This window comes from Seriola lalandi, unplaced genomic scaffold (assembly GCF_002814215.2).
Source record: "Seriola lalandi dorsalis isolate HSWRI2012SDOR001 ecotype SW California unplaced genomic scaffold, Sedor1 jcf7180002054982, whole genome shotgun sequence".
NCBI classification, from domain to species: domain Eukaryota; kingdom Metazoa; phylum Chordata; class Actinopteri; order Carangiformes; family Carangidae; genus Seriola; species Seriola lalandi.
In genome coordinates this window covers 1,214,387-1,237,779 of record NW_019525531.1, presented here as the reverse complement: position 1 = coordinate 1,237,779, position 23,393 = coordinate 1,214,387, and the positions used below count along the sequence as shown (strand labels likewise).

At 41.0% G+C, this 23,393-nt stretch overlaps 1 protein-coding gene across 2 annotated transcripts in view; it reads right to left on the bottom strand.

Moving 5' to 3' along the window:
• efr3a (EFR3 homolog A (S. cerevisiae)) overlaps positions 1-23,393 on the bottom strand; it is a 125,397-nt gene that overhangs the window by 14,049 nt on the left and 87,955 nt on the right. For both annotated transcript variants that reach the window (XM_087171237.1, XM_023396663.2), the window contains 10 exons: positions 21,261-21,396; positions 16,462-16,629; positions 16,119-16,233; positions 12,955-13,006; positions 10,634-10,806; positions 10,462-10,537; positions 8,572-8,733; positions 5,673-5,804; positions 5,353-5,420; positions 3,550-3,677 (listed from right to left, as the gene is read on the bottom strand). In XM_087171237.1, the coding sequence (XP_087027363.1) occupies positions 3,550-3,677; positions 5,353-5,420; positions 5,673-5,804; positions 8,572-8,733; positions 10,462-10,537; positions 10,634-10,806; positions 12,955-13,006; positions 16,119-16,233; positions 16,462-16,629; positions 21,261-21,396 (1,210 nt within the window). The remainder of the gene's footprint in view (positions 1-3,549; positions 3,678-5,352; positions 5,421-5,672; positions 5,805-8,571; positions 8,734-10,461; positions 10,538-10,633; positions 10,807-12,954; positions 13,007-16,118; positions 16,234-16,461; positions 16,630-21,260; positions 21,397-23,393) is intronic.

The following is a 23,393-nucleotide window of genomic DNA, read 5'->3' as shown; positions in this document are numbered from 1 at the left end:
GTTTTATAGTTTGAATCACATTTCTACATGCAGGTATGAGAGAGCTGGGTGACTCAGCAAAAAGGTGCAATTTTGTAGAAAAAAGGTGGGTTTCTAAAGAAAATTCCAATGCATTTCTAATGCATTATTTTTTCCCAGTTTTTTGGGAATAACTTTGGGAAAAATTGGAATTTTAACACCAAAAGTCATAGCACCCCTTTCGGGATCATGACGCACGTTTTGATGTATATATTACCGGGGTTTTCGCCCTGAGGCACTCCTCTCAGCTATTCTAGCTGCAGAGGAGTGCCTCGAAGCTGAGCACCCGTGGCACTAATAACAAAAAGCTGTCAGTTGTTCTCTGTGGTAGTGTATGCCATCATGTTATGTTGTTATTTTATGTTATCTTAGGTTACATCCTGTTTCGTTATCTTATGTTTCGTTATCACTATTTTTTGTTTGATATCCAGCCCTAAATAGTTGTATGAACAATAACAAATGAAGACACCTGTGATTCCGGGTGAACATACACCAGCTATCATTAAAGCTTGTAATTAATGTACTGTTAACTCAAAGGCTCAGTGCACCAATAGGAACTGGACCAGAGGAGCTCACAGTCTCCTGTAAATCCACCTAAACACACAGTGTCAGTAAAACCTACGTTTCAAATAGCTCAGACAGTCTAACAGTGCACCAAGAAAACACACGACAAGATTTTGTAGACGTAAAGGAGGAAGTATTGTAGCGTGGTGTTAAAAGATGGTCAGGGCACAGTGCTCACACAGACTGCTGTTAACACTCATGTCCCACCAACAGTCAGTGTTTGTTCCTTGAAACTTTCCAGACAATCTTTCTCCGGCAGCTACTGTCTCAACCCGAGGACCGACACAGAGTCAAGGTCAGAGACAGGAGGGAGAAACAGGAAACAGCAGCACTTTCTAACTGTTGTTCGTGTGAGTCACAGTGACCTTTGTTTTGCACTTTGAACAGGTACGACTCAGCAGCCTGAACTAAAGGCTCTAATGAGGAAACTGATCTGAATAGACAAAAGGTTAGAGAGAGAGAGAGTCTTTTGACATTTGGCTCACACTCTTATCTATAATACAAAATTCCACCAGAATTATCTTTCATTTTAAGATAATAAAATATCTAATATAATAGAAAGTTGAACACCGAGAAACACAAACAGCTAAAAGCCTCCAACATGGCCACCAGTAGCAAATGCGCTCGTGTCTGCAAAGAGTACCAGCGTCTGACAGGTGTTGATGATGTGCTGGCTGAAGATGTAGAAGCCAGTGAGAAGGTTAGTTATTGTCACGGTGCCTGTGGTCACTTAAGATGCAGCATGTGGACAATTATTTGCTTCTAAAAATTCTGAAAAAACATTAAAGGAATAGCAGGCTAACTAGCGTAGCCGCTAACTACACAACAAGTTATGGCAGCTTAATGTGTTAAAATGAACTCTCTACATTAACATTATGAACAACAATAAACACAAACTACTACAAGATTCATAATCTACACAGGTCATCTATTTGTAGTTCATGTACTCACCATAACATGTCCAAATGCAATGCAAGCAAAACAGTGGCAATAATGATTAAACCAACTGATTTAATACATGAAGTCTACAGCTAAGAAAACAGATAAAACAACAAGACATACTAACAAGCTACAACAATTTATCTACAGCTGGTGGGTCAGCTACGGCTCTTGGATGGTTCCCTGGACAGGTGTTGTACGTTGGTGGCTGCTGGGTCACTCAGTGGCAAAGCATCTAAGCTGCCAGGGTTGTGGGTTCTACTTCCTATTACGATAACTGGTACAAAATAAAGCATCTTAAGGTTCCAGATCTCAGCTTTTTCGCTGCACAGCTGGAGCTGCTACAGTCCATGTCATGGTCTCTCAAACTTATCTACTGACTAAAGACTCTTTACTGGTCTCAAGAATTTCATGGCACAGGCGAATTATAAAGCCGAAAAGGTTTTTATATTAATATAAGTATGGCACAGTATGGAGCTCCAAAATGATGACAGAAAAATCCTGACAAGCTGCATGTTTCAGGGAGGTTTGTCATAAGTCGTCAAGAGGAAAGTCGTCATCTTGCAGCTCCTCCAAGGTGCACATAGCAAAAAGATTAAAAAACACCTGCCAATGCCTTTATTAAAATGTTGAACATTGTCTGTCTGCAGTCTAAACCCAGCCGCCATGACAGGAGACCGGTCTAAAGCTCTACTCTGGATGGTTACCTCTGGACGTCTGCTTGCACCTGTGGAGGATTTTTCCTACTGTGTAAAGCACTGTGTTGGATGAGAGCATGACAGAGGGAAGAAAACAGATGCACACAAAGACGAGTCAGTTAACACACTGTTCTCTCACTCTCTTTGATTTTGGTTAATTCACTTTATTTGAGGAGAATGAAACCATCTCTTCTCGCTTTTGGGTGTTTATGGATTTCCAAAGCTCGATTTTCAAAAATGAAAGAAACCGAATCTTGAGGATTAACTGTTCCTAGAGAGGCGACTACTTTTGTCCATGAAACCAAACTGAGGTCCGTGTTGTTCTGATGTGAAATATCGACATTGACGCCGACAGCCTTCAGTGTAATAAAGCTGATCAGACAATAGTTTTTTTTTTTTTTTTTTAAGTTTATTTTGTGTTCACTGAACAACTCCTTAAGCTGATAATCCTTCAAAGCCCTTTTGGATAAATCTTCACTCAGAGTGCCAACAGTTCTGGGGGGGCAGCGAGAGTTTAAAACGAGGGGAAATAAAAATGTCACAGTTTATAAAAGCACAACAATCCCCAAGTTAAATCCTTTAATCTGACTTTTTAACCTCCTAACAGCTCAATGTCACTCTGAAGTATTAAAGTTTTTTTAAATTTAGAAAAATGCATCTCATGTTTCAAAAACCTTTATTTAAGATATATAATGTTTATAGTTACTGAAATATTCACCATGTTGCTTATGGCTGCACAAAAGCTAGGTCTCATTTCAGGGCTGCCTCTGTCAAAGGACGAGTAGTAGTCTGCAGGAGACGAAAGACGCATTTCTCGGCTGCATTTGAAGGAACCTTAAAAGTGGGACAGCTTCGTCCCTTGTTCATCAAGAGATACTTTTCCCCAGAGTTCAGCCTGACATGTTTCAGGAAATGGTGGAATTTCCACTTTAATTTATAACAACGTTTGAGCGATAACTGTCTGCACAACATGAGCTTGAAAAGACGAGTCAGGCAAAAGAAGGTTAAACAAGAGAAAGAATCTGCCAGTGAGGAAAAACAAGTGCTACTTGTTTCAACTGTCTTTACATTATTAGAAATAAACACAATCTGATTAAATATTTCAGGAAAACTGCACATGAAAAAGTGCATCTGTGTTAAAACTCACAGTCGCCTAGTGATTGAAATAAATATCATGTGATAGCGACAACAGTTCGCTTACAGGGACCTGAATCGCCTCTACTTCTCTCAGTAGAGATATATCAATGAAAATATTTTCATTTAATTCAAGGCTCCAGCGAAGAGCCCGTAAAGCTGTGCTATCAGTGTGGTGCCACCTGGCCACTCGTACCTGTGACTTGGGGGATGTAGGGGATGGAGAGTCTGTCTGCGTTGTATCCCGGTCCTGCCAGACACTCGGCCATGTCGGAGGTCTGGAAGTACAGCAGTCTGTCCTCCTTGTCCAGAGATTCAGGGAGTCTGAGGAGGAGGAAGGAGAAGGATGAGTCTTTGGTCTTGATGCAGGAAGTTTCCTCTTTGTCAGTCACACTCTCTGTCACTGAACACTGAAACTCAGCACAGGTAAACCAGCTTGTGTTCATGGTACCCTCTGAGAATCATGACAGTCAGTGATACAGGTACAGATACTGCTCTCCTCAGATCATCATGGTACATAGTAAACCAGTTTACTGACACAGTTCAGCTGTAACACACAGCTAAGTGCTGATGTTAGTAAGTGAATGAATTTTAAACAGGACACAGTGGAACTGATCTTGATAAATAATAAAGAGATTTAAGGGATTAGCAGAACGTTCCAAACAGCCTCAACATTTTTATCTCTCCTTTGGCTTCGAGCCGTCACGTCTTCACTAGAGTTTAAGTCTCCCCTCGGGCATTTCAGAACACTCACCTATACATCAGAGATATTTTTGTTTTCACAGACATGAGAACTACAATGGTGGAGGAAGAATGACTCAGATCTCAACTGGAGAACATTTGGAATAAGGAGGTCTAACAAGCGAGACTCAGACTCTCCGCGAGCTGTTTGAGAAACAACTTTTTTTTCCACACTTGTTAAAAGACAGATAACAAGCTGACATTTCTATATGAGAGGAGAGAGAAGCCTCATCTATTATACAACACTGAGGGTTCAGAGAGTCTGAGGGAAGTTTAAGAAGAAAAAACTTAAAATAGATTGTGATGATTGTGTATCTGAGGACGACTGTTCATGTTGGGCTGACATGATCACTCTAACAAACCGGAGCTGTTCAGTGCTGATGCTGACACCTTATGAGTCTCAGGTATGATAAACTACTTTGAAGATGACAAGAATATTTTTCTACAAAACTTTTTTTTTTTCACTGAACAAAAGAAGCCAAAGTTCTCAAAAGTTTAATTCTGTCTGAAGAGAAAAACCAGAAACCAGAATTACCACCTCACAGTTATATCCCTCCGCCAAGTCGCAGGAAACATGGTCACCATCTCTCCTTCCTGAGTTACAGTGTTAAATAAGAGGCTAGAAGAGTGTTTGAAGAACATTATGATGTCACAGGGAAGTTTACCTTTGACCCTTTGGATATAAAATGTCGTCACTTCATTTTGTTCAATTGAGTTAAATTGTGACATACTTAGCATATTTGTGAGTTATGGCCAAAAACATGTTTGTTTTGTGAGGTCACAGTGACCTTGAACTTTGACCTTTGACCACAAACATCCAATCAGTTCATTTTGAGTCCAAGTGAATGTTTGTGAGAACTCGAGAACATAATGCGTCTGGCTCTGGCTGCCGCCGGCGCGCAGCTTAATAAAATAGAGTCTAATATTAGCAACGTTTCTGAATCTAACGAGGAACTATTTAATTAAAGAATTAGTAAACATGATGGAGAATATGAGCAGACATTAGATTTACTGTCAATTTTCTGTACTTGACATGGCTCATTATACTGAGACCTTTCTGTTTGAAACAAAGGAAGTATTGAAATTTGAGTCAGCTCTAAGATTCTGGTGATTTTATAGTTTGTGGGGTCGTTAGAGAGGATTTGTTCTGTGGTAATGGTTTTTTACCCTTGACATGAAAGTACTTGTTAAGCTCTGAGGAGCCTGAACTCAACCAATCAGATTACAGGAATATGGACTAACTAGTCTTGACACTTACGGACACTTGTCTCTGAAGATGTGCTCTGGGAGGAGGTACGGAGCGTCCATGTTCCTCAGCTCGATAACCTGGAAACAGCACGTGGTATTCAGTTGGAACCATTTTATATAATAACTACAACAACAGATCCAAATGAAAACAGCGGTGCATCATCTGCACGTTAACAAACTTCAAGTCTACAAAGCAAGAGCACGGTTCAAAGTGTTTGAGATTTTTGAGATCGTACAACAATGATGCAACATCCATCAAGACAACCTCACAGATCAGTGATGTACAGTCAGGTAACCAGACAGTGACATTAGAACGAGCCAATGACCCACCTTGCTGACGTGCTGACAGAACGGGGGGTTGGCGATCATCTGGCTCAGGAAGTTGAGGTACGCCGCCACCAGTGCATTGACGCCACAGCGAATAATCATTGGCATGTTCTCCTCATTGGCCAGAACCATGTCCTGCACAAACCAGGGACACTTTAGCCAACACATTAACAAGAAGACATTTACTAGTTACACCATCAATATGTGGAGATTTTTATTCATACCGATTGTGTGATACCAAATGACACCAAGAGGCATCACTTGGTCATTTGATGAGTTTGTGACTTTAAAATCTTCTCAGTGTTGTTACATTTCTTGTTGGTCACTGAGAAACTATAATCACAGCACCTCTTTGGTAACATCAGTTAAATTCAGACATTTTCACTTGTTCTTTATGACACAGATCAAAGTGGAGAGAGATTCAAACCAAAGAGCCACTAAACCAATATTCCAGAAGAATGACCTTTACCAAAATAACAAAGGGATTATATGGTGCATTCAAAGAAAAAAAAGCTTTACTAGTTTGACTATATTCTTAGGGATTATAACATTTTTAAAACCCGTCTATGAACTTTGACACAGTGCATCAACAGTAAACTGGGAGGAAACTTCATGATGGGGAGCAGAGGAGGATTTGCTGCTTTTCCTTGGAGGTTGGACTGCTGACTGTGCGTTTAAAGAGCTCCTCTTTAACAATCAAGCTTTCATAATTTTTCTCATTTCATAGATTTACAGAAGCCCTGAACAGCAGGATCATTTCTATCTGGCCAGGATACATTTTCTAATTTGCTTTATCTCTATATACAACCTTTTTCTTCTGGTCAGAAAAATATATTATATTATAATTAACAAATCACCACAGAAACACATTGCAGACATGCAGTGCATCATATCCAGCCCTCTGTGCTTGCTTGTGTCACCTCGAGGTTGTTACCGTGACAACGACCTTTTGTACTGACAGTGTGAAAACACAATCAAACGGCAGATACTCCTTCCTGCGACCTCTGAGGATCCAGAGGAAATCTTCCTGCACTCTGTAAACCCTGTGCATGGATTATGATACCAGTGAAAATATGAGGTGCTGAGGTGTGTGTGTGTGTGTGTGTGTAAATGTTTGATCTTCTTGAGAAATAATATATGAACCTGTCTGAGAACATCTGTTGCTCTCTGGGCCCTATATCTTAATCTGTGAGACTCCAGAGGGTTGAAGATGTTCCCAGTGCAGGTAAACACACTACTACAAAGGTCTGTGTGTATGTGTGTGTGTGTGCGTGTGTGTGTGTGTGTGTGTGTGTGTGTGTGTGTGTGTCTGTATTTGCTTCTCTTCTCCAACATTGTGACATTTTGATGATAAGATCTCAGCGTGATACACAAACGAGCAGCTGGTGTGTGTGTCGGAGGTTTCTAACGACATTAAGGACTTGAGACGGAGATGACGACAACAACCGCAGCATAGCTACACAAATATGACACCTGACACTGTGAATACATCATCATCACATCAAGGGTGCTTGAAGTTGAGCTTGAAGGGTAATTGAACTTGTTCCTTCACTGGATTATCTGACAGCCGGAGTCACTGGTCACGAGTTGCAAAATGAGCTAAAGAGCTGGAGTCAAGTGGAAACATTCAACTTTTACATTTTATCTTTCCTTTATTCAGCATTTTCCCATTTATTCTTTCTTTGATGTCATACCCCCATCTTTCCCTTCTTTCCCTCATTGTTTCTATTTATTTTTCTGTGCATTATTTTCTTTCGTCAACTTTTCGTTCTACTGCTCGTTACTGGTTTAGTTTTACTTCAGTTTGACTTTTACTTCTAATGAGCTACACTGCTGTACTTCTTTTATTTTAAGGTTAAAGCTCCATATTTTCCTCTTGAAGTTTTGATCCATAAGAAGATATATTATATATAGATATATATATATATCTATATATAAGAACCAAAAACCATCTCAATGTAGTTTCTCATCTCCCCTCTCGGACTTCACAGGTCGGTGAGCCAATCACAAGAGAGGAGGCTCTGAGCCTGACACCAAATCCTGCAAGGTTGGATGGTGGATCCAGGTGGGCGGGGCTTGGGGCATGGCTGAGAGCAGTGTCCTTTGTTGTGACATCACAAAGTTCCAGAAGTCCTGATGGCTAATTTGAAGGCTCAGTTTCTGAATACAGGCTGTGTGCATTTCTCTGTGGACTGAGGCTTTGATACTTTCACAGTATTAATATAGAACCTAGACCTGATCTATAATCAAACAACACATGGACATCTACCTTTAGACTATATGGGACCTTTAAAGTTCAGAGACTTCTTCCAATCCAATGAAATCACATCTTCTTTTACATTTATATAACACATATTCTATTGAGTTTTTTTTTTTTTTTTGGTATTTAGCTGTGTTCCCTGTAGTACAGAAGCCCTGAAAAGAAAGTTTTTTGTTTTTTTTCTGGGAGGAAGGGAAGGAAGGAAAGAAGAAAGAAAGAAAGAAAGAAAGAAAGAAAGAAAGAAAACCTTTTTGACCCTTTTGTATTTTTTTTCACCTGCTTCTCAGCGGTTGCTTTCATAGATGTAAAAAAAAAAAAAAACATAAAAAATGATCCTGGCAACAAACAAAAAGATTGCCAGTGTGTAACCCTGATTAGAGCTCTTAAAGGAATAGAAATGTGATCACCTACAGTTTAAAGAAAACTGACCAACTACATCTTCTGAGGAAGATTATGTGATATGTTTGAAAGCTCCAGAAGAGTTGCTCAACAGACTCTATGGTGCCATTGTTCGATGAACTTGTGTTTCCAGATTTGATAGATTAAACAAGATTTATCGGTTTTCTCATTGCGACAACAGCTCTGCAGAATTTCAAACTCTCTAATAAAAACAGCCCAAAATCAAGAAGTCATTGGTTTTACCTGCAGAGCGACAGAGAGCCGGATGAGGTCGATGACCACCTCCTCGTTGGCCAGCTCAATAGTCAGAATGGCCAGGGTGGTGAAGAGCAGCTCAAAGTTTTTATGGACGTTATCCTCTTCCTTACAGCCCAGGTAGATGTGGCGGTAGAGCTGCTGGCCGTGCTGGACATCACACAGGAAACAGAGGAGAGAGGAAACAAAGACAGTCTTTAAAGCTGCAGTTTTACATCCAGCAACTCATCATTTTACCTGATTATTTTATTATCAAATTATTATTATAATCAAGCTGGTGAGGGTTGGTGTGAAAACTACATTCCCAGTCTGGGTGAGAACAGCCTGAGGTTGAGTTTGGTCATCGTGCGTCCTTCCTGAGTCGTCTGACTGTTGGAGAGGGACCAACGAATCCCGTCCTCTGATTTCAGGGTTTCTTCTTCAGCTTCATCCACCGGTGGGTTTCTGGTTTGTCCCTACGACAACCAACTCTGACATTCCCATCACAGCTTCGGAGCAACGCTGGCTTTGAACGTGACCAAGAAAAAAATCTGTCCGGGGGGTGGGACCTGGCGTGACCTGATCCCAATGTCCAGCCTCACGGACTCACAGACTTTGAGGCGTGTTCCCAGTAAAACCATGAGGACTTGTCCCTCTGTCCATCAGTGCATGGCGGCTCTCTCGCAGACATTAAAAGCAATTTATATGCACTTTCCATGAGTCCAGGCTATCGTAGTTAACAGTAAATAACTGAATCAAAAAACCTACATTGTTCGTCACATTGAATTTATCTGTGTGTGTATGTAATCGGTAAGGAAATCGACTTGGCCTCCCAGGTGAGTCTGACTACAACATTTTTATCCCCTATCATCCAAAATATCAACAGATTATCCAGGAAACAAACTAGCAGCTTAATTGATAATTATAACAATCGTCAGTTGTAACCCTGTACTGACTAAAACCTCCTCGGCAGCTCCACTCTCCGTGATATGAATAAAAATGTTGTTGTGCCGTATAATGCTAATCAAAATGCCGCAGTGCTGCTCAGCGGAGACAATAAATCCCATTCAGTGTGAATCAGCCTAAAAATAACCTGCTGTGTCTGAGGCCTCCTGTCGTAGAAATGCTCTTTATGAATTAAATAAAAACGCTCTCACAGCCTCGTTCCTGCATTCATGCGCCTGATGTGGAGCCTAATGAAAAGTGAAGGCCAGCGGCTTCTCTTCACCACTAATAAATGCAATTACACAGCATTAACGACCTGTGACAGCAGATGAGAGCCGCTGCTCTGAACGTGGTGAAGTGAGGGGAGTTCCAGCCCTGTGGTTTTGCTCTTTCAGGTGTTTGGCATGTGGGTAAAGGTCACGGCTCAGGTGTGATTCACATTTCACAGGTGAACAACTTAAACCGGGGTCCCATTTTTTGGAAATGTCATGTGCTGATGGTGGCCGGGCTTTTCCTGTCATGGTCAATAAACTGTGCGACCTCCTTGGATGAAAATTTAACAGTTTAAACATGCAACCACATCTTAATAAAGCGGCCAGTTTTATTAATGTAAGCGCTTGATTTTCTGTTGAAGTTCTAGAGTGACTTTTCTTTTGTTTGTTTTCGTTTGATTTTGTTTTGAAGTGGCAGGTTTTGAAGATGCGACTGTTGCTGAAGGATGCGGACGAGGAGAACGATGTACATGTGTGAGCTCATTTTCTTATTCAGCTCAGGCGCAGATTAGTGGCAGAAAACAGACGGAGCAATCAGTGGATGGTTCAGTTTAGTTCTTGGTCAGTGAGCAACAGATAACTCCGACGTCCCTACAGCTGCCGTCCTCCATGAAGGAGAAACCTTTACAGCCTCCACACGAGTGACAAGTTAGCTCAGTGAACTCTGCAGAAGATTTTCTACCTTCTTCATGAATGCGACGTCTTGTTTGGAAATCTTCTCTCTTTTAATCTTCAGTGCTGCGACGTTGGGAATGATTCTGAAACAGAAAGAAACCAAACAGGCGTCAGAGCCGCTGACACCAAAGAGCATAAGTTACACTGTATATAGGAAAGCTGGTGTGTGCGCTCTGCACCTGATGCCGCGTAGCTTGGCGCGGTTGTCATGGCGATCAATGATGTTGTGCAGGATCTCGAGCACCAGCTGCCTCAGCTCGCTGTCCTCCATCAGGGAGATGGAGAAGAGTGGGTCCAGGAAAGGAGGAGGCAACGCAGCTGCCATGGACTTAGACTTGAAGCCGGAGGTTACCTGTAGTAGAGGAGAGGGAGGGGGGAGAGAGGGGAGAGGGAGATGTGAGCTGACTTATCACAGTGTGATGTGATTAATCCACAGGGAGGGTCGTTGAGAAACAGCGCTTGAGCAGAGCTTAAAGGTTACGTTCACAAGCAGCTGAAAGCGTCCAAATGCTGACCTTTCCTCCTGTACGTGACTCTGATTTGATGATTTATGATCAGTGTGAACAAGAGGGGGGGGGGTGCTTGTATCTGAACACAAATCTGAGCTTCCATATACAACATGTTGTTCGTTACAATGCTATAAAAAGCTTTCAAGACCTTATTAATACGTCGTATTAAGACAAAGACAGACTTCCTGTCTTTGCTTCAGCCTTGAAAAATAAAAACAGAAACTTGTTTGTTGTCCTGGCTTAAAATGCTGATCACAGCCACATTTGATTAAAGTGGAGGGTGTGCACTTTTCCAAACAGAAAATCAATTCACCTCTGTACCAATTTTCAAAATGGCAGCGCTGGAAGTAACACAGGCGTGTGCACAGACAACCTGAGGGGGAGACTTGGTCTTGGTATAATCTGAAATAGCTGCACCTATAATAAAATAATTAATAGCTATAAATATGGTAAAAATACAGTATCTTAGTTTGAACAAGTCAATTATTCAGTCATTGTCATTGTACCTACACTAAGCTTATTGATCGAGTTACTACATGACATTGTTCATTACCTTATTAAATTACATAAAGCACCTTTGTTCATATTCCCATAAATTTGATGTTTTATAAAAATATAGAATTATTTCTCCTGACATCAGTCTTACACTACAGAAAAGTCCTGATGGTAAACGTTTTCATCGTGGACGTCAACAACTATTTAAAGCAAAATGTCTCCAATCAAAACCTCAGAAAAGTCATCCTGCAGTACTATCATAGACTGTAAATAAAGATGGGCGTAGCCTCCGTGATGCTCCACCATTGCCATTTTGGCAGTGCCTGACTCCGCCCCAAACTCCCAGCTAATCCAGAAATGGGCAAAGAGGAGGGGCATGTGTGTAGCCGAGACTTCGGTGCATGATGGTTTATGGCAAACCACCCACTTGTCACTCAAAGAGGCCACGCCCTCAATTCTCCATAACTTTAAGTCTTAATAAAATGTAAACAGGTGAGTGAAGGAGGAAATTCGCTGTTGACTACAAGTCCTCAAACATCTGGGTTTATCCCAGCAGCACTCACACCGACACACACACAAACACACTCCCTCCTGTTGCACCCTACCCCTCTCTCCCCTCATGCTCAGCCCCATCTGCAGCTGAACTGCGATATAAATATTTTGACCTTTCACCTCTCCTCCAGCTGCACTGAGAAGCCAGGTGGTGGCGAGGGAGGGAGGGAGGGGTTGAGCCGAGGGGAGGCGAGGACACATGGACGCCGTCATAAGTCGCAGTGTGAGTGTTGGTGTGCAAGAACCGCTGCAGTGCACAAGGATACTGCAGGAAAACAAGAGAGCGTGTGTGTGTGTATGTGTGTGTGAGACTCATGAATGTGTTTGCGTGCATCACTACTGGGTGTGTTGGTGCCACCTGTGCCTCCTCATCTCACTGAAGCATATAATGAAGGAGACGGAGGTGACTTCAGACGTCAACACTAAATACCAAGAACTCTAACACCAGCAACATCGAATAAAAATTTCAGACTAACTGGAATGTTTTTTTCCCTAAGAGCTGGAATAAAACACTAATGATTTATCTAATTATCTATCAATTAATAGTTCATTATATATTGTACTTTATATTGTACATTTGCCATTTGAATCTTGTGCTGATTTTGTAAGTTGTGAGTTTCACAGTGTGTGTTCATCCCTCCCAGATGATTTCACATATATTTAGAAAAAATCTATTATCTGCTGCCAAATACAAAACTGCAGTTCAAAGCCACTTATTTATCAAATTAGGTCAGATGTGAGTTGTCATGGTGACATGTCATATGAGTTGTGACAGAGCTCAAGTAAATCAGGCTGAACCTTAGTGTTTTCACCGCCAAGCTTCACCAAGTCAGCTCAGTGTGCGATTCTCCAAACGGCTAATGAATTGCTACGCTAACTTTAGCTTCGGTTCTAGTCTGACGGTTCAATCTGCTGCTCCGGTCAGAGGACAAGGAAGGACTCACCATGATGAGGGAGCTGAGCAGCATGGTCTGGATCCTCTTGGTTCCCTGATGCCTAAGAGAAAAAAAAATAAAATAAAATAAAATAATAATCAGACAGCAGAAGAAGAGGAGAGTCCCTATGATTGGCTGGTATGGTAACCTGAGCGTGACAGACAGAAAACACCTGAGCTAGATTGTAAAGGTGGCTGCTAAGGTGACAGGTGTCCCACTGACCCCCCTGAAGCCCCTCCCCAGTTCAGGTACAACAGGACTAAAAACTCCTTTATCCCGAGTGCAGTATTCCTGCTGAATCTGCACACGTCAATTGTTATTTTTATAGTGTTCTGTTTTTATATTGTTGCACTTGTTTCTGTTTTTTATCTGTACCGCTGACTGCAAATCAATCCCTCTTGGGATAATAAAATGTCTGAATCTGAATCTCTTTTATTTCAAACTGGCAAATTTGTGACACACACACACACACACGTTTAGCAGCAAGTAAAGCAGCTGTAATTATTGAATTATAGTAATTATGCATTTTGTAGACATATGTCCAAGGCTCCAAGGCCATGTTCAGACCAACATAGACCAACGTTATTACAACATAACTCCAGCTTCCTCATTAAATTTTAATTAGGCCACTTCATTGATACAGCGCAAGGGATAAAACCTAGGCTCAGAAAATAAATAAAATAAAAAATAAAAAAATGGCTCATCTTGAAATGTGTTGGCCAATCAAATACATGTAACAAGAGCAGAGCAATTTACCTCAAAATCGGACAGACCATGAAAACTTTGCAAAGTTGTAAAGTCACGTCTCTTATTATGATAAACCACAGTGTAGTGTTTGGCGTGGGACAAGTCCTCAGAGTTGTGCATGCAGAACTCAAGGTGGTCTTCCAGGCTCCTCTGTAGGGCTGTACCTGAATCAGGATGCTCAGACTCAGGGTATGTGTGCGGGATATCTTTCATTCATTCTACATTTATTTTATGAAATATTATATCATTAACCCAGTCACAGTTCAATGTTTCACTCATCAACATTTAGCTCTAATCACCTGCATCAATTTTTATTTTGGGTGTATAAACCAGTGTAGTCTTGTATATCTTCTCTACCACAGAACTAAATATTACAATAGTATTTTATTATAGAAATGACATATAGCTGCATTATTGATTGTTTCCTGTCTGGTCTGGTTATAGAGAAAATCAGGAGGAGACCAGCAGGAATTTAATTCAGTTTTATCAAATTTTTAAACATTTCCCTCCATTTTCTACAGACGAAAGATCCTGCGAGCAGCAGCAGCAGATCCTGAGTGTTGACAGTTTAAAATGCAGTGTAAGTGCACTGACCTCTGACAAGCTGCAGAGTCAAATCTCTCCTCACGGGCAATGACCCGAAAAAGAGAAGGGAGAGACGGAGAGCCTCTTGGTTTGTGAGGAGGTGGAGGAGGAGGAGGAGGAGGAAGAGGAAGAGGAGGAGGAAGAGGAGGAGGAAGAGGAGGACAGTGTTCGTTTGATTTGGGATTATCTGTTCTTGCACCCCTGAGGCTTGAGGGATTAGCTTGTTTTTCTTTTCTGTTTTTCTTTTTTTTTCTATTTTTTTGAAGCCGTCGTCTCAGTGACCCGGGAGCTGGATTCGCTGCAGGGTGTCGACAAGGTGAAGCGAGGACAGATTAAGATACAATTCACTTTGGATCAGCGGGGGGAGTGTGTGTGTATATGTGTGTGTGTGTGTGTGTGTGTGTGTGTGTGTGTGTGTCTCTATAGTGTCCTGTGTTACTAGTCTAGTGCTAAATGTCAAACTGTTTAACGTGCTTTATTTTCAGCGGCTGATTTAAACAGTAACGAAGTTAACACATTAACATCACTTATAAATCTGTGACATCACATGTGTTACAGGTTTTGTATGTTGGGCTGGTTAGTGTCACTTTTAACTGACATTCTGCTTTTCTCAGGATTAATATCAGGACAGAAAAGAGGACAAAACAATTTGGTTTCTAATGAGCAAAAATGATTAAGTCAAGTTTATTCATATGTAACTTATAAAAGTTTATTTATAAGGCGCAGACTCACTAATTTTTGAAGATTTCAACTTTCAACACCATCACGGGATAACAGTCTCTTTTTGCAGATGCTGTTTGGTATCTGATACAAAATGACCACCTTGAACTCTCAATTATTTTGATTATTTCTAATTTTGTTTTTCCTTAATTTTTATCTTTGTTCTTCTTTAATATTGGACTTTTTTGGAAATTTTTGCTATTGCTTCATTGCTAACGTTAGCATTAAAAGCTTTTTACTTTCCAGTTTAGAGGAAACTTCATTCCTTTACTTACCAACAGCTGTCTCCAGAGGTGGAAAGCAACCCCTTTTTGTTTTGCTTCTATTTCTATCACTTCTTCTCTTCTACTGAAGCTAGAACGCTAACCAGCTAGCTCTCATCTCGTCACTTGCCGATACCGAGTCACAGCAGCCTCCAGTCTGTTCTGAAGAAGTAGTTGCTCAGAGGACATATTATAACCTCTTGTCTTATAAACACAATGATGGCTGAAGCTTTTGGCAAGACTGGTAAGTAAAAATCTGCTAATGCTAACACTTACAAATAGCTTCTTTAAAGTCCAACTGAAATGAAATAACAAAAGCTAATTCCTTTATGAAAACTAATTTGCAAATTTATTGTTGTTAGCTCTCTAGTCCTGGAAGGTCTTTGTTGATGCATCAGAAACGCTCCTTTGGCTTCCAGGTCACTGAGCAGTGAAGCTGCTGTCCTGGTTTGAATGACTGAGCAGAAGCACAACACACAAGACACTGTGGTGCAGTGCTATTGAAGAATAAGGACCACAGCATTTGTTTCAGCTGATTTGTTAGCTAGCTCTCTGAAAACTGACATAAGCAGTGAACTGGATGTGTCATTTTTCACTTTTAGATACTGATTATTCCTCATAGAGAACACAGGACGAATGATTTGAAGAGCAGAGGTGAGTGCTTTCATTTCATGTTTCCATCACAATCTATGAAACTTCAGTGTTCACTGTGTCTGAGCTGAATGTGCTGGGGAAGAAAAGAGTTTAGAGCTAAACTGTCTCTATATTCAGGAGTGGGGGCTTTTGGTAGCTGTGAGCTGTGAGCTGATTGGCTGCAGCAGCACCCCGGGGTTGTTGGATAATGAACGTGTGACTCACCCAATCTTGACGGTGTCCAAGGTGTGGCAGGGGGTCCCATACACTGGCACTTTGCCCATGATGAACATCATGACCTCAGCTCGCTGGTAGTCTGGCAGGTTTCCACCGAAGAAGCCTGGCAGAGAGAGAGATGAGAGATGAGAGATGAGTCAGCACTCAAACACAAAGACATTCTCCCCTCAACAGTCTTTATTTCCACATGAAAAGTCTTGCACAGAACCAGGACTGCAAGCAAAGACTCTGAACACAAACTCTATATGAGTATGTATGTGTTTCAGACAGACAAAGACAGACAGCTCCTGTCCTGTCCTTTAGTGAGACAGGAAGCTAAAGTCTGTTGTACCGATGGTCTGGATGATGGCGTTCTGGACGATCCGCTCTTCACTTTCTTTGCCACGGACAGAGGAAGCGCTGGCACTGGAGTTTCTCCTTGAGCTCTCGCCCAGCTCGAAGTCCACGCTCATCCGCAGGTGTTTGAGCAGAGTGTTGAACACCTCCAGCACTGTGGGACCTGCACTCACACAAACACATACACACACACACACACGCACACACACGCACACACACACACACACACACACACACACACACAGGCGCGCGCACACACACAGTCACCATAACAGAGTAGATTAAAGTTAAAAACCGAGAGGTTTCCAGCTGGGACAAAGTATGAGAAACTTTTGTCATGGAATTTAAATGATACCAGTGTAGCGAAACAACAAATTCTCTGTGGCAAAATGACTGTGAAGCAGAGACGACACTCAAACTTTCCACAAGAAAATCTGCTCACAAATATAATTTCTTTCATTTGGAAGAACATTTTTAAAACGTTTGTCTCATCTAACCCCTGAATATCCAGATTCTTTGTTTTATTTCCACTGAAATAGCCTTTAAGCTCCATATTTCCCTCTTCTCCTGTGTTTTATTTGAAGTGTTGATCCATAACAAGATATATTTGTGGTTTTAAGAACCAAAAACCATCTCAATGTAGTTTTACATCTCCTCTCTCAGGCTTCTCTCTGGAGCTCTAGTAACAACAGGTCAGTAAACCAATCAGAAGAGAGGAGGTTCTGAGCCTCTCTTCTGATTGGCTGACTGTTTTCTGAGTATTCCAATAAAAATATAGCAGATTTCAGGTAAATACTCAGAGAAACTTAATCCTGCGAGGTTGGATGGTGGGTCCAGGTGGGTGGGGCTTGGGACATGGCTGAGGGTGGTGACTGTTTTGTTGTGACATCACAAAGTCCTGACGGCTGGTTTTAAGGCTCAGTTTCTGAATACAGGCTGTGTGCATTTCTCTGTGGACTGAGGCTTTGATACTTTCACAGTATTAATATAGAACCTAGACCTGCTTTATAATCAAACAACACATGGACATCTACCTTTATGGACATTTAATGTTCAAAAAAATCCACTCACTCCACAGTGCCTGTAAATATGATATGGAGTCTTAAACAGCTTGATGTTATGATGTTTGCATTGAGATCATTCCATCTTATTCACATTTCCCCCAAATTTCATCCTTAAATATTTGGTATCAGTGGAAACTGGTCTTCACTAATATTCATAATAAAGTTATGAGAAGATGAATAGTGACTGGCTCCACAGGATCCGTTTGTACTGACTGAGGGTTTAAGAGTTTAAAGAGAAATCTGTTATATTCTGCGTCATTAAAAATCATACTGAATAACTTAAAGGTTTTAAAGGATTCATTAGGGTTTCCCAGAGAAGTACAGACATTAAACATTTAAACATGGACCCGAGCTGCAGAAAAACACAGTCCATGGTGTAACAGTCTTGTGTCTGGGACCAGTTGCCTTAATTCACTTTGTCACAGGAAGCAACAGCCAGTCACCCTGTGGCACAATGAGGCCTTTACCCATTAAATAAGACTGGAGAATTTTTTTTTTTTTTAATTTAGATATGGTTAGGTAAGGAGCTAGGCTACCAGGTTTTCCCTTGCTTCCTCTCTCTATGCTAAGCTAGGCTAAACACTCAGGAAACAGACAGCATCCATCTTCTCATCTGCAACAGGGTAAATGTCAGGATTTCCCTTTGACACTGAATCTACTCTAATCTACTGAGGGAAGATTACACACAGCAGGTCTGGAAACAGCTTCACATCACTGAGCTGCTCTACAACAACAACAAAATCCAGCTACAAAACCACAACTGTATCTGAATCAGAAACTTCAACATACTCAGACCCACAACTGAAGGTACTGGCTGTTATAACACAGTCAGTGGAGGATGAGAAAGACAGAAACCTCTGAACAAGTTAATGAATCCAAGTGTGTAGTATTGCATTAAATGGTTTACATCTATCTTTGTGTCTGGTAAATATACATACATACATAAATACATATAAAGACTGAAAATGAGGTGAAATAATTATTAGTACACCTCAAATGTAAATCGAAAACTTTTAAAGGGTTAATTAACTCAAATTACAAACTCATCTATGGTGTCGCTGTATTTTCAAATGTCATTCCTCCCATTCCTAGTTAAAATGTGTATATGTACATTGATTAAAAATATCTGTTATGTTTTTAATTTTTTACATAGAACATATGTGTATACTAACAGACTTTGGGATGGATATGTATTTTTATGTAACATATGTCTACAATATAAGCATACATATAGAAATGTATATATGTGTATACGCTACATATACACTGCTCAAAAAATTAAGGGAACACTTAATCATTACAGTATATCACCAAGTCAGTGAAAATTCACTAGTGATTGTGAATCAGTTTCACCTGCTTTGGTGCAAATGAAAGTGACAACAGGTGCAATGGAGAGACAAAAGCAAGACAACCTCTAAAAGGGAATTGTTTTACATGTGGTGGCCAGTTGCTCTCTCCTGATCTTTCCTGACTGATTCTAGTATCCTTGTCACTACTGGTGGCATGAGGTGGTACCTGCTGCCCAATCGGGTTGCACAGGTAGTCCAGCTCCTCCAGGATGGCACATCCATAGGTGCGGTCTAAAGGTTTGCTGTGTCTCCCAGCACAGTCTCAAGAGCATGGAGGAGATACCAGGAGACCGGCCGTTACAATAGGAGAGCTGGACAGGGCCTTAGAAGGGCATCAACCCAGCATCAGGACCGCTACCTGCTCCTTTGTGCGAGGAGGAACAGGAGGAGCACTGCCAGAGCCATACAACAGGACCTCCAGCAGGCTACTGGTGTACATGTTTCTGACCAAACTGTCAGAAACAGACTCCATGAGGGTGGCATGAGGGCCCCACGTCCTCTAGTGGGACCTGTGCTCACAGCCCAGTACCCTGCAGCTCAACTGGCTTTCGCCAGGGAACACCAGAACTGGCAGGTCCGGCACTTGCCGCCCCGTTCCCTTCACAGATGAGAGCAGGTTCACACTGAGCACATGTGACAGGCGTGAAAGAGTCTGGAGACGCCGTGGTGAACGTTATGCTGCCATCATCCAGCACCGTCCCACTGACCTTGATGTCATAGCCAACAGAACCCTGACTGCTTTTAGGTACCGGGATGAAATCCTCAGAGCAATTGTCAGACTTTATGCTGGTGCAGTGGGCCCTGGGTTCCTCCTGGTGCAGGACATTGCACCAGGGTAGGCAGTTCCTGGATGACGAAGTCATAGATGCCATTGACTGGCCCTCATGTTCTCCTGACCTAAATCCAATTGAGCTCCTATGGGACGTTATGTATCGGCACATCCGTCGTCACCAAGTACCACCACAGTGGTACCCAGGACACTATCCACCAACTCATTGGGAGCATGGCCACACGTTGTCATAATGAAATTCACATAAGCTGGATCTGCTTGTGATTTCAATTTTTAACTTTAATTTTCGGTGTGGTTGTGAATCCAGCCCTCAATGGGTTGATGATTTTGGTTTCCATTTGTTGTCGTTATATCATTTTGTTCTCAACAAATTATACAATGTATATCAGTAAAGATTTTTTCAAATTCGTTCATCAAGATCCGATGTGTGATTGAAGTGTTCCCTTAATTTCTTTGTCCAGTGTAAATGTCAATATATGAAATATTTCCAATTTCTAATAGGTTTCATATACAATTTTTACATATATATAAATATAAAATAAAAACGTATGGAAATTCAATATATGTACATATACACATTTGCATATGGCCAGAAACCTCAGAACTTAAAGAAAGAAAAACCATTTGCATGGACAGATCACTATCAATAAAAACTTAAGAACATACATTAATATACGTTAATAAACGGAACCTTTAGGTTCCTGCAGGGTTGTGGTATTGGACAGGTGTTTCTGTATTTCTGGTCTCTCAGTGAACGTTCATATCAACACATTCAGATGTGTTGATGTGAAAAGATCTGAACCTTTGTGCTCACCTGGCATTAACACGCAGCTCATACCACTTTGAATTTGTGTTTCTGCTGTTTGCACATAAATACACTGTGATTACCCAGCATGCTCGTTAATGCCAGGCATCCGTGTGTGTGTGTGTGTGGGGGTGTTAGGGTTAGGGTTTGATGTCATAAACTGCTCTACACATCCAGCTTGAATCTAAACCACATCATCATACTGTACCGAGCCACAGGTTTGGAGGAGTCGTTCTTTCAATTCCATAGGTGCACATGTCGCGACTTTTGGTCTCTTGAATCATTCCTTTATTTTTCCCACAGGAAAAGGCGGTAAAACACGGGTCATAGAGATTAAATACACAACAGCTTGATCTATAATTATATAAATTTATTCCTATCAACTCTGGTGGATTTTTAAAATTCAGTTCAATAAACTACAGCTGATCCCACAGTGATGTCTCCATATCTTCATATCTTTATACAGTTTTTGTTGTGTCTTGTGTTGAGTTGTTTTGTATTGTGTGTTGTTGTGTTTGCGTTTGTGTTTTTGTTGTGTTGTGTATTGTTGTTTGTGTGTTTTTGTTGTGTTTTGTTGCATTTTTGTTTTGTTGTGTTTTTGTTTTGTTGTGTTTTTGTTGTGTTGTGTTTTTGTTGTGTTTTGTTGTGTTGTGTTTTTGTTGTGTTTTGTTGCGTTTTTGTTTTGTTCAGTTCTTTATTGGAATTATTGGAGCTTCATTTTCTGTTGACAAACCGGTTACTACTGGTCCCGCAGTGGGAACCAGTCCAGTCCTTTAACTCACTCACCCACTGAGCCTTTGGCAGCGATGGCCACCGTCTCCAGGAGGACCTGGACGATGCCGGCCCTGACCCGCGGCGCGGTCTTGTTGTGAGTGTCCAGGTGGTTCAGAACCTGCTGGATGACGTGGTGGGAGTGCTGAGCCTGGAGACGGAGAGGAAGGAGATTTCGAATCGTGTTTGGAAAGTCAACAGAAACTACATTTTTGTCCAGACATTATTAAACTGAGGGGGAGAGAAACAGAAACCCAGCACACCTGGATCCAGCACTTGAATCTTGAAGTAGATTTTTTGGTCCTGTGCTCCTAGGACTAGTTCAACAATTGTTTTTTTAATTGCAAAATAAAGTGCATTTCTCAAAATGTTGGACTGTCCCTTTAAGAAACCAGCCATATTTCAGGTGAGTCTTTCCTGCTCCTGAGAGTACAGATTGTTTTTTGTATCTGGCCTTCTTCAATACATTGGTATCAGCTCTTTACAGGAAATCCTGATGATGTTATGGATCAGTTTCCTGGAACTGCTGGACCACAGCTACACCTCAAAATGTAAAAGATCATCCTCTGTGTTTTTCTTCTAAAAATGGTCCAAACTCTGTCATCTCTCTCCTGACAGCGGGACGTTCGAGCGTGTCTCTGAGTCTCTGCAGGACAAACCCGGGGTTTGTTTGTTTTTCCCTCACTCAGATCAAAGAGGTGCCGTCTCCTGGCAGACAGACACAAACCCCCCGGACAGATCAGAGAGACAAAACTCTGCCAGCGCCTGTCGAACACTCACAAAGAACATACACAAAACCGTCCGGCAGCCACATTGATTGTGTTTTATCTGTGGCAGCACCTCAGTGTCGCCTGGGAAGTCCTGGACGAGCGAGCAATTAAACAAACAGTCAGAGGGGCAGAGAGAGGGAGTGGGATGGAGGTCTGAGCTCTGTGTGTGTATGTGTGTGTGTGTGTGTGTGTGTGTGTGTGTGACAGGGACATGTGTGTTGGAAAATGTGACTGGCATCAGTGCACCAGCAGTCAGTGTGTGAGTTAGTGTTGTTCCAAACTTCGCATCCATCACAATTTAAAATGTAATTAGAAGATAATTAAGTTACCTGTTAGTGAGCTTTAATAATACAGGAATGTTTAGGTGCCTGAAAACATGTTTTTATTCATTTTAAATATTAAATTAAATCATCAAAAATTGATGACTACCAATACTGAAATGTGACATACAATATATGCTCCTACACATTGCCATATATGTCACTTATAAAAGGACACATTATTGTCATTATTATTATTATAACATATATGAAAACACCCATAGTAAATGGTGAACATATTTTCATTTTTATAGAAGGTTTTAGTATAAGGTATTATATGTTGCAGTCATAGTTGTTAATGATATATATTTGATTCATATAGGCAGCTTTACTAAAACAACATACTTAAAACATACTGGTGTATCTTTGTATTTATGCACCCTGTGCTTTTATGTTTTTTATGCATATATCCCAATGCTACGTACCCAACTGCCCCGCTGGGGACAAATAATAGAGTGATTGATTTCTATATTTACATTATAGTCTTACATTGACAGGCTTTGGGAAGGATATATATGTACGTAACATATTTCTACCATAGAAGCACATATACTGTATATAAACATATATATTTGTATGGGCTAGAAATACTGTATATGTCAATATATGAAATTGTTCCAATTTCTAATAGGTTTCATTTCAATTTTTACATTGGTTTTAAGGTTTTAATAAATAAACATGGTGGTAGAGAAGCACAAACATCCAATAATTATTTGCAGGTGCTGGGTGACAATCGTCTGCACAGAATTCAACCTGAAGAAGATCATGAGTGGCTGAAATTTTTTTCCACATAAAGGAATTGGGAATGAGACATTCAAGTGAAGGTCTTTGTTTTTTTCTGATAGTAATTTGAAACAAAATATTAAGAATTAGCCTTTAAATTTGGCTAAGTATTGATAAAATCTCCATGGCAACAGTGATGAGAAGCTGATTCAGGACAGGATTTAGGAACCACAATGTTCATGGTATGTATCTGGATCTTTGCTGCATCTCTCTCTTCCTCCTTTCCCATCATCTCTACACTATCAATATTTCACAGAGGCACAAAATGCCCCCCC